The sequence below is a fragment of the Diabrotica virgifera genome, chromosome 10 (genome assembly GCF_917563875.1).
Source record: "Diabrotica virgifera virgifera chromosome 10, PGI_DIABVI_V3a".
Taxonomy (NCBI): Eukaryota; Metazoa; Arthropoda; class Insecta; order Coleoptera; family Chrysomelidae; genus Diabrotica; species Diabrotica virgifera.
In genome coordinates this window covers 86,362,381-86,374,720 of record NC_065452.1, presented here as the reverse complement: position 1 = coordinate 86,374,720, position 12,340 = coordinate 86,362,381, and the positions used below count along the sequence as shown (strand labels likewise).

At 35.5% G+C, this 12,340-nt stretch overlaps 1 protein-coding gene across 1 annotated transcript; it reads left to right on the top strand.

Moving 5' to 3' along the window:
• The first annotated feature begins 10,218 nt into the window (after positions 1–10,218).
• LOC126893393 (uncharacterized) lies at positions 10,219–12,059 on the top strand. The gene is made up of 2 exons (XM_050663532.1): positions 10,219–10,271; positions 11,235–12,059. The coding sequence occupies exon 2, from the start codon at positions 11,235–11,237 to the stop codon at positions 11,988–11,990; it is 756 nt and encodes a 251-aa protein (XP_050519489.1). The 5' UTR covers positions 10,219–10,271; the 3' UTR covers positions 11,991–12,059.
• The last annotated feature ends 281 nt before the right edge of the window (positions 12,060–12,340 follow it).

Here is a 12,340-nt window from a genome sequence, read left to right as displayed (position 1 = left end):
TACAGTTACCAGAGTCGACGGTAAATGTAGGAAATATTCTTTAAAAACCCTTTATTTTCTACTTTTAACGGTAATTGTATACATTTCACAGAGGATCTTGGTAAAAGTAACAAATTCAAATTATAACGATCAACACGCAAGCGGAATGACAAAATACATAACTGTAGAAATCATAACGATTTATTTGGATCTATGTGAAACTTGCCAGAAAAAATCTAAAGTTCCCAAAAAATTTTTAGTAGTGAAACCTATACTATAGAAAAGAAATGAATAGTAGAGTGAATGAATCTAATGCGATTCTATACTAAATTTACAATCAAGATGCAGTAGAAATAAACGACCCAAGACACGGTAAATGCTACTAGGAGCACTCCCGAATCATAATTTACAATGTATAAACTTTGGAAATCATGATTTTGGATTTACAATGTATATACATTGTAAATTATGATTCAAGAGTGCTCCTAGTAGCATTTAACGTGCCTTGGTTTGTTTATTTCGAGTGCATCTTAATTGTAAATTTATTATAGAAGAACTGTTTTCTAATCAAATTTCAGAGAGGCGAGATTATGCTACACTTAAACGGATATATGCAAAGGAAGGCCTTGAAAAGCAACCGAAGAAAATGTTTAAAATATTAAAAACGTTTGACTGTTTTTATGAGTGTTTAAAATTAATTACGAATTGGGTACTAAAGAAGGGCGACTGCTACAGTTGTATAGCAGAAATCAATTTAACATCTGCAAATAATCATTCATTTCTTTATGTAGACATAGTTCCAAAACTAAACATTTTTCATTGCGAGTATGTTAGAAAAACGTTTTTGTCGGGTGGGCAAGGTTATCAGCGATATGATTGCTAAAGTAAATGTAAAACAGATGAGTGTAAATGTAAAAAATGAAAAATTGTGTAATTCCAAGTTCCATGAGAGTTTACCATGCCATAACAAGTTAGTAAGTACAGTAGTAGTATGTATTAATTCAGGCAAAAAAATCTCAATAATTCAGGTTAAAAATTCAGTTCAATAAAAATCACACTTCTTGAATAGCTGATGGAATTTATTGTTTTTATTCATCATTTTACTTACTTTTATCACTGGTCCAGTGGCGACGCGTGACTTTTTCTAAAGTGTTACCAAAAGCAGATCAAAAAATCTTATTTAAAAAAATGAAGATATGGCTAAATGTATAATATATAGCTTCAATAATATCATTTTGTTTATCACTTGAAACTCTCGAAAAAATAGTTGATGTTTCTAGATCTTTTTTGGCAATTAATGTTGACAATTCCCTGTAATTGCCTCGATTGTCAGAGCCGTCGCCCTCAAAATGACCACGAAACGCTAATTCTTGTTTGGCCAAAAAACATACGGTATATATTATAAGTGTGCTAAGGATATACCTATCTATTTTTTTTAACAAACTCATTATGTTTGGCAATATTTGCTGTAAAAGCTTGGTTAAGGAACTTTCGATTCTTGTTTTGCCAAACTGAATCAAATTGGGTATACATCTTACATGTAGGTAACGGAGAAATTTCATGTCTCCTTTTTAAAACTCTACTTACTTACTTACTTAAGCCGTCCTCTTGTACCTTACGGTGTCGAGGTTTTTTTCTGGTAGAAACCAGAAGACATGGCCAACAATACAGTCTATTTTTCTTGCAACCACATAACCAAGGATTTTCACTGTACCAACTAGATTTATAATATCGAACTACTTTTTTTTATTACTTTTTTAAACTGTTTTAAAATAGGACTTTCATTTTCAATAATCTCATTTTTTCTTTAAAATTATACAAGGAGAATTACTTTTCAAGTAGTTGATCGATTACGCAGCGACACTCATCCATGGTTAACTGCACGCACATTTTTATAGGTACTGTAACCAAATTTAAATCTGGTAACAGGGCTACTGATATACACACCGCGCTTACGCCGTTGCTCTTTCAAAATTTTCAGACACTAGCCGGTCCCGAGCGACAGCGAGGTAACCATTGTAACCACAAATGAGGCTGGTAACAGAGTATAATAAAGTGCAATTGAGTCACATAAACTAGCCAATATTTTCGTGTGTCTACGAGTAGTTGGCTATTTACTGAATTAGGTACTATTAACACATAATATAATAATATATTTCCATTGGTAAAAATATAGGTAAATGAAATTATTCATCGTCATAAAATATTTATTTGCAAGATTTTTAACTGTTACCAATGGTAACAGTGGTTACATGGACGCTTCGCCAGTGCACTGGTCCTTGGTAATTTTATATAATTACCGGTAAAAGTAGATAAGTCAATATAATTTCCTACATTTACCGTCGGCTCTGGTAATTGTATACAATTACCAATTATCTACTTTTACCGTAACATATAATACACGCACAAGAAGATGCCACTGATCGTAGATCGTAGCCACGTCATCCTGAAGCTCATGGAGCCATTACAAAACCAAGACGCGGCGCTGTGATGTGATTTTACTGCTGTGCTGCCGCCGTAATTTTACTGCTACTGCTAGCGACAGTCTGTCGCTCGTGGAGCCCTAGCCTTAACAAGGTAAAAGGATATAAAAAGGGCAACAATTACACATTTACCAACGTATTTTACTAATCTATCCTTCTCAACAGGTTTTAAATCATACCTTTGCATCCCCGCACAAATACATTTAGTCACATCAATGTAAACCGTAGTCAATCTGATTCTCTTAAATGTTATCTACGATCTCTAAAATCCTAGTAAGTACGTGTATGTTTTGGTATTTATTGCGAATACTTGTGACGTAACAAAGATGTATTTGCCAGGTTTAATAAATTTGAAAAAGTGGCAGCCGAGTACTGATTAACATCCGATGGAAACGAGATAATAATGTAATATTAAATCAATCCATGAATAGAAAGATTTAGACATTGCTCTACTTTGAACAGTAAAATTGGCTATTATTACACAATGCAGGTAAACCGGCACATATACAAAAGTATGATCCTGAGAAGTGGAATATATGTATTACATTTGAAGTCTCCGCTGGAGCTATATGTGCTTTCTGTGGTTTTCCGGGTTTGACTCCGCGTAGAATAATTTTGGTTTTGAGAAAAACCATTATTTTCGGCAAGATCGCACTTGCCATTATCAAGTCAGGTAGTTCAGCTTTTCACTGCTGCTTGAAGGGCCGTAAGCTACAGTACTTGGGACATATAATGAGAAATCAAGGCAAATACGAGTTACTCCAATGCATTTTACAAGGTAAAATTAAAGGGCCACAGGACGAAGAAGAATATCCTGGCTTGGTAACTTGAGCGCATGTTATAGAAAGACCTCAACACAACTATTCCGTATAGGAAAAAACAAAATCATCATAGCCAGAATGATCACAAACGTTCCGAATGGACTGGCACCCTAAGAAGAAGAATCTCTCATAATTAGTAACATTTAAGAAAAACGGAAATGTTTCACGTTTACACTCTTGCTATAATTAAATTTATGTAGCTTTTATTGTGGACCCTGTAGTTTCTTCATTTTTTGCCGAAGGAAGCAAATTACAATTCGCATAATATAAAATTTATTGAAACAAATACTGTTTTCTTTATCTATTGAAAACCACTCCGGGCAGCTACTTAATTATGCATGACTTGTTAATAATAAAGCAGAGTATGTTTTTTTTAATATATCCCCTTGAGTTATATCGACTGAAATAAATATTCTATCACAAGAATAATACGTCGTGACTTATAACATGTGGATACTGATGAAAATATTCCTTAGACTTGCCGGAGGGCCTTACAATACGAAAATTATAATAGCAGCGACTTATTTTTTATGCTTATAATCGGTGAGTTGTAGAGTTTCCGTTGTTTCCTTAAATACATTTTATATTTTCTAAGGCTAGCACTCCACTTGCGATTTGTAGCTGCGGCGACAAAAAATCGCTGTCGCAGAAAATCTAGAGGGTGCCTCCACTGCGATTTATAAGTCGCTGAATAACATTAGTTTTGCAATGGATGACATCAATACCACTCGTGTGCAGGGCCGTAACTACCATTGAGACAACCGAGGCAGTGCCCCAGGGCCACCGACCAAGAGGGGCCCCCGTTTGGTTGGTCGTGCATAGATTTTAACGAGGAAAATAAATATATTATGTATTTTAAAAGCCGATCTCAATGAAATATTTTCAAATGACAAAATTTTAAAAAGACCACAACATAGTTTTAATTTTTCACTGGGAAAATTAGCCTTTTCGACTAAAATGCAATTGGAACAGAACAGTGCCCCTCATGCCTGAGCTAAGCTGGGTCCCCCGAAACCTTAACATAAAAATTTAAATTATTACTTAGGAAATTAGTTATTTCGGCGTAACAAAACCTAAAATGCCATTGGAAGAGGGGGCCCGGGCTAAGCTGGGCCCCGAGACCTTTCGTAAACATATAAATTATTGTGACAGGAAATTAGTTATTTTGGCGAAATGAAAACTAAAATCCAACCTGAATAGGGCCCCAGGTCCCAGCTACTTTGTCTTAACCAGTTTACCTCAGAACACATCTTGATATGTGAAAGGAACCACATATTGAAATGAAACGTATAGATAAGGTAGAATGAGCACATTAGGATCAGTCCCAACAGTACACTGACCAGCTTCACTGAGTATGTTTGGCTCACACTGCAGTAGCTTAAGGCACCTTAAGGTGCATTTAAATCAAAGCGAACACGAACGAAGGAACGAATTCGTAGGTGTTCGCTTGGTTATTCGTTCAGTATAAAGTAAGACCATTTACATTGTAGCGAACGAACGCATTCGTTGATAATCCGTCCGCAATGTCAGATACAGATGAAGATGTTATTATTAGCGTTGCTAATTTTATAGTTACTGCAGGACATGCTGAAAAAAAAAAAAGAAAGAAGAGAGTGTGGTGTTCACACAGGAGGGAAAATGCGCTTTCAAGGGGTTAATTAAATATCAAACATTTTTCCGGACCCCCCTTGCACTGGGGGTGTATTCCCCAGACCTCCCGGTAGGGGACCTCCAGAATACATTTGCCCCGGGTCCCCAACATCGTACTTACGGCCCTGCTCGTGTGATGGTTCTTCGTGCGAGTACTTCCGAAAATTGCAGAATTGCTAAATGTATCTAAACTCATCCATAGACGAAGCAACGAAGCATTAAACCTAGGAATTTTGTGCAGTAAGATGAATCGTTATGCAATTTTTTGCATTCGATTAGAGAGAGTGTCAGGCAACTTTGTGAACTAAATTCATCTAGGGCAAACATTTTTGTGCATAAGAAAATGCATTTTAAAAGTGCATCCCGAAGAGGTGAAAATGAAAAATTTAGAACTCGGGAAATATTGATGGAAATGAGTTGAATTTTTATAATCGGGAGTTGTGGGGATCGCTGAGTACGAATTTCATATCGGCGATGGTCTCCAAAGTACCTGGTGCCCACGGTATAACTCGTCGCCTAGAGTTTTATGTTATAATTGAATGAATTTAATGTTGGCGATGGTCTCCAAGACACCTGGTGCCCAGGGTGGAACTCGTCGCCTGGAGTTTTATGTTATAATCATTCAAAATCAGTCAATAACCATTACTCTGAGGGTTTTGGAGGGCGCTGAATAAGAATTTCATGTGGTCGATGGTCTCCAAGGTACCTGGTGCCCAGGGTAGAACTCGTCGTCTGGAGTTTTATGTTATAATTGTTACAAATCATTTAAACCATTACTCGGGGAGTTTTGGGGGTCACTGAGAATGAATTTCATGTCGGTGATGGTCTCCAAGATACCTGGTGCCCAGGGTGGAACTCGTCGCCTGGAGTTTTACGATATAATCATACAAACTCACTCAATAACCATTACTATGAAGGGTTTAGGGGTCGCTGAGCACCAATTTCATGTTGGCGATGCTCTTCAAGGTACCTGGAGCCCAGGGTGGATCTCGTCGTCTGGAGTTTTATGTCATAATTATTACAAATCATTTAAAACCATTTCTCGAGGAGTTTTGGGGGTCGCTGAGCACCAATTTCATATTGGAGATGATCTTCAAGGTGCCTGGAGCCCAGAGTGGAACTTGTCGTCTTGTGTTTTATGTTATAATCATTCAAAATCAGTCAATAACTATTACTCTGAAGGTTTTAGGAGTCGCTGAGCACGAATTTCATGTCGGCGATGGTCCCCAAGGTACCTGGTGACCAGGATGGAACTCGTCTAGAGTTTTATGTTATAATCATTCAAAATCAGTTAATATCCATTACTCTGGTGATTTTGGGGGTTGCTAAGCACGAATTTCATAACGGCGATGGTCTCCGAGGAACATGGTGCCCTGGAGAGCATCGCCGTCATGAAATTCGTTCTCAGCGACCCCCAAAACCCCCCGCGTAGTGGTTTTAAATGATTTGGAATAATTATAACATAATACTCCAGACGACTAGCTCCACCCTGGGCACCAGATACCTTGGAGACCATCGACCACATGTAATTCGTGTTCAGTGACCCCCAAAACCCTCAGAGTAATGGTTATTGACTGATTTTGAATGATTATAACATAAAACTCCAGGCGACGAGTTCCACCCTGTGCACCAGGTATCTTGGAGACCATCGCCAACATTAAATTCGTGGCCGGCAACTCCAAAAACCCCCCGAGTAATGGATATTGACTGATTTTTAATGACTATGATAGACGACGAGTTCCACCGTGGGCACCAGGCACCTTGGAGACCATCGCCGGTATGAAATTCGTGTTCAGCGATCCCCAAAACCCCCGAGTATAAAAATTCAACTCATTTACATCAATATTTCCCGAGTTCTAAATTTTTCATTTTCACCTCTTCGGGATGCACTTTTAAAATGCATTTTCTTATGCACAAAAATTTTTGCCCTAGATGAATTTAGTTCACAAAGTTACCTGACACTCTCTCTAATCGAATGCAAAAAGTTGCATGACCATTCATCTTACTGCACAAAATTCCTAGGTTTTGGGCTTTTTAGTGCTTTGTTGCTTCGTCTACCAACTGAAATCGTAGGCATATTTATTAACACAATATTAACAATATCATATAACGGTGTTTCAGTGTTAATATATATTACGTCTATGACTTCACTGTCACTTCCGCTAATGAGAAGTTAATTGGTATTTAGTGTAAATCAATCTGATAAAAAGGAAATAAGAAAAAATTACAAATAGTAAATATATAATAATAAATAAATAAATTTAATTTTAACGTACCTTTCATTTTTGAAAGGTAAGTTAAATCTTTTGCACAGAGTTCGGTCCAGTTTGGCACCATAAAAATACAAACTTTACCCCACATTATTTCTCTAATATTTCTGTCGCTGTACTCTTTGAGTTGTTTATTATAAAGTGCTGGTATTTTTTCAACTTTTTTAATCAATTGCTCTAAATCTTCTTCTTTACGTACCATCTCCGCGACCAAGGTTGGCAATCATCATTGCTATTCTAACTTTTGACACTACAGTCCGACAGGGAGCCCGAATAGCTCAGTTGAGCTGCATACAAACCATTCTTTGAGATTTCTCAGTCAGGACATTTTTCTTCAACCTATGCTGAGCCTTACTTGAATCTTTCCCTGGATTATTAATTTTAGGAGTTCACTTGCTCATTTGCTCTGAATGAATAGTACTCAAAATGCCCCCAACATTTGCATCTTCCTCGCCTGACATTTTAAAAAAATTGAAAATGAAATATTGTTTACGACACACCAGGCTTAGTTGGTTTCAGAATCGCGACTAAACAATCGCAAGTGGATACATGTCTATGCTTGTCCGTATGATTCATTTTATAGGGCGACTATTGCGTCGTGGTAAAAATAGGACAGGTTGCGTTTTTTTAATCGCTGTGATTATTTAGTCGCAAATGGATTTACTTGCATTTAAAACAATGTGTTCAATCTTTCCGATAAAACAATCGCGCGACTACAAATCGCAAGTGGAGTGCTAGCCTTAGAAATGCTTCAGTTTTTAATATTGGTTGTATCAAGGTGAACGAGGATGTTCTTGATTGGGTATAATAACAATGTGTGTCACTTTTGCTAACGGCTTCAACTGCGTAGATTTTCTTCAACTAAGCAAAACTCATGAGCATATGTACATATATATTTGGACACATTACCGCGCCGAGGTACTGTACTACTTTCGTAATTTTCATAATATAGAGCAGGGGTGGGCAAACTTCTTTTAGTAAGGGCCACAAAATATTTTTGGTCTATTACCAAGGGCCGCAATATTTATTACCTTAACCTGTTCGAATTTTTAACTTTTTACTAATTTTGTTTAAGGGGGGGGGGCATGGTTTGAAATCAACATTTCAAGCACCTTTTCTTGAATTTTGTTTGAAATTATGGTAGAATTATTTTATTTTTAAATTAAATAAACATATTCAGTACAATCCAAAGATTATTTAAAAAAAAATTCAAGACCAAATATTGAAAAATAAGCAAACGGTGGCAAATTTTTTACAGGCAGCTCCAAAAAAATAGATTTTGCAGTAGAACTCGTCAATGGATAACATGAAACACAAAATTCAAAAATATTTTATTAGTTTATGAGTTTCTCGAGGTAACGCTGTTGAGTTTTTTAGTTTTAAGGATTTTTGAGTTTTTGATATCACTCAAAATACAAGTCAAAATAACGAAATTTTTGTAAAAAAGGGTGAAAATCAACATATTTATTATTGTTAACCAAAACATATCTCGACAGAGTTACCTCACGAAATGTCTAAAGAAAATCTATGAAAAATTTCAGGTGGATCTGTCAAGTAGATAGTTTTTGAGTTACAATGTCCACCGCCTTTGAAAAAAGCAGTTTTGGGAAAACGCGTTTTGCAAATTTATTTCAATTTATTTTTGTCTGTCGAATCGTAAAGTGATGCACGCCGGAATATGTTTTTGAATCGCAAAGTAATTTACAAAAGAGACGGGAACAGCTGTGGAACGTATCTCACTAAGATCATGCTACTGCAAAGCGAGTCGAAGGTAGGGATATTAAACATGCTTTACTTCCGGTAATTTTACTCCGGTCAAGCTGAAAATTTTAGAGAGTATTCTTGAAGTTTATTTATGTATTTATTTATTTATGTACTTTCATTTAAAATAAAGTTTAAAATAAATATAGTTATGTACTTTCATTTAAAATAATAAAAAGATCAAAAATTTCAAATTTTTCAAACCGTACCCCTCTCCCCTAAACAGCATTCGCACTTAATTAAGCATGGTATTTCCCTTAAATATATGTGTATCTATATATTTATTTATTTTTATTTTATCTATGAACCTATTCCTTTTTCCCTAATATTGTTCTGAAGCTATTTCCTTGTGACATCTAATGTCATTTACTATTTTATTTGGGAATAAGCCACAATTTCAGTTTGAAATTAAATTTATTTGACGTTTCGATTTCCACTTCGGAAATCGTTATCAAAATACAAAACATTAATAAATTAAGCATTTACTTAATTAGTTTAATTTATTAATGTTTTGTATTTTGATAACGATTTCCGAAGTGGAAATGGAAACGTAAAATAAATTTAATTTCAAACTTAAGTTGTGGCTTATATCCAAATAAAATAGTAAATTCTATTTTCACATTGCTATTAGTTACTTAAATATTTGATGGGAAATTCCGTGCTTAAATAGATGTAAACATGCATCATAAGGCGCGTATCCACTGAAAAGTTGGCAACTTTTGTGTTTGCAACTCTTCCGAAGTCACCAACTTTTGTTTTTTATCGTTGTCCACATCTAAACATAAAGTTGTCAACAATAATTTAGGAAACATGTTAGTTGGCAACTGGCAGTCTCCATCAAGACTATTGTGTTGACAAAATGGGGTCGATTGATGACGATATTATCTTAGCAGCTGCATCATTTATTATTTTGAGTAAAAAAAAGAAACGAAAACAAATATTGGGTACGACCAAGCCTCATAGGAAGAAACACACATGGAGGAATTGAGTTAATAAATGCTTTGAGAAAAGATGATTTGTTAGCAGGACGTATTGAAGACGGACAAATATGAAACTTTCTCCGTATGACTGATTCCGATTTTGAGTGGTTGCTCAATCTTGTTGGACCAAAAATTACAAAAAATGACACTAATTTTAGAAAAGCCATCACACCTATCGAACGCCTACTAATTACTTTAAGATTTTTGGCTACCGGAGATTCCTACACTTCATTAATGCATTTATTTACGATTTCAAAACAAGCGATTTCAAAAATTGTACCAGAAGTATGTATAGCAATATGTGAAGTTCTTGGCGATCAAATAAAAGTAAGTGTATTCTATTATTATAAATATTTTTGACGGTTTCTTTAGCAGAGCAAGTTTGGTAAAATATTCAATTTTTGTTCCCTGGGGTCAGGTTCGATTCGTTTCCAAAAATAACTGAAAACGCATTTAGAAAGTTTTTATTTAAGAAACTATTTTAATGCAAATCATATGAAACATCATGGGGTACACATTATTAGTCTAATATATTAGCAGTATTTATAGCTTCCAGCAGAATACTAGATGCAGCAAAACTTGTTTCCTGTTCTGTTTGTGAATCTGTGAGTGGTATATCCTGTGTTTGTTGTGGGATGTATTGTGATGAAGATGGTAATGCATATTGTGGCGAGCGTAGTTCAGGTACTGTTTGAGATTCTGTCACTTGTGGTATGTATTGTGGTAAAGGGGATGATACATATTGTGGTGATAGTAGTTGATTGTAGTGTGATGTGAGTGATGATGTGTCATCTGGTGATGAAAGAGGTGGATGTATGGGAAAACTGGAACTTGATGAATGTGTTGAAATTGGAGTCATTTGTCCAGAATGTCCAGTAGCAGGATAGTCATATTTTCCGATACTTGCTTGAAACAAAATATTTGATATTTCATGCTCCACCACATTTTGAGCATAACTTGATTTTAAAGCTTCCATTTTCATTGCAACAATGCTCCCCAAAGGCATTGTATTTATGGCGATTTTTCTTAGCTTGAAGTTCTTTCAATACGTTGTAAGCTTCCTCTTGCCTTTGGTCACCAGTTGAAACCTTCCTTTTTGAACATTTAGTTTTTTTCCCAATACAAGGCGCTGTCGACGGACCTGGTTGTGAATTCGGTGGTTCTGAATCCGATGATGGTGGGACTATTGTATTACTTGTATTTCCCTCATTTGGTAACAGATTTTGATTTTGGGAGATTTCTGCCTCAACTTCTTCCGACCCAGAATCCTAAAAATATATTTTTTTATAGATGCCTGGAACTGCTGAAGAGTGGAAAGTAGTGGCAACACAGTTTAATAATCTATGGAATTTTCCACAATGTACAGGAGTTATGGACGGAAAACATATTATGATTCAATCACCAGAACACAGTGGAAGCGATTACTTTAATTACAAATCGTTTTTTAGCATCGTGCTTTTTATTGTTGCTAATGCAAATTACGAAGTGTTGTATATGAATGTTGGCTGCCAGGGACGCATATCGGATGGTGGTGTTTACGAAAATACCCAGTTCAAAAGAATGTTGTCCGAATATAAACTTAATCTACCTAATAATGAAAAGCTTCCTGGTACAGCCATGGCTGTTCCTTATGTTTTTCTGGGTGACGATGCTTTTCCATTGTCACCAAATTTGATGAAACCTTATCCAGGTACCCAAGAAAAAGGATCACAGGGAAGAATATTTAATTATAGACTATCAAGAGCGCGAAGGGTATCAGAGAATGTGTTCGGAATATTATCTGCACGATTTCGAGTTTTCAGAAAAATAATGTTACTTGAACCAACGAAAGCGGAGACAATTGTGACTGCTTGTATTTGTTTACATAATTATTTAAGAAAAAAAAATCAAGGACCACCTACACTCCACCTGGAACTTTCGATTCTGAAGACAAAGACAGTGGTAATATTATTTCTGGAGCTTGGAGGAACGAGATGCAAAACAATATGCCATTCCATAGTTTCGATAAGAGAGCTCGGAAATCAAGTAGTGCTGCGAAAGATGTGAGACAAGAATTTGCAGAGTTTTTTATGACCGAACAAGGGAACATTCCTTGGCAAAATGACTATTAACAAATTATATGAAGTAACGAAACAAACAGCAAGAAAATTAATTAATGCATTAATAATATTAATTTTATAAAGTTATTTTATTTTTTTTTTAAGTTAGAAGTTAACTAACTTTCTACTAACTGCTAAATTACTAGAATATGATACGTTATGATCCTCCTTCAATCGTAGTTATTCATAGCTTATAAATCGTAAAATAAATACAATATTGTTGCATACTTACATGTTTTTCATTTAATCCCTTTTCAAGGCATAACTTAAGTTCATTTTTGTCTGATAAAAATAGAA

What these genes read in the sequence shown, in the direction of transcription:
- LOC126893393 (XM_050663532.1), top strand. Translation starts at nt 11,235, where the DNA reads ATGCCTGGAACTGCTGAAGAGTGGAAAGTAGTGGCAACACAGTTTAAT.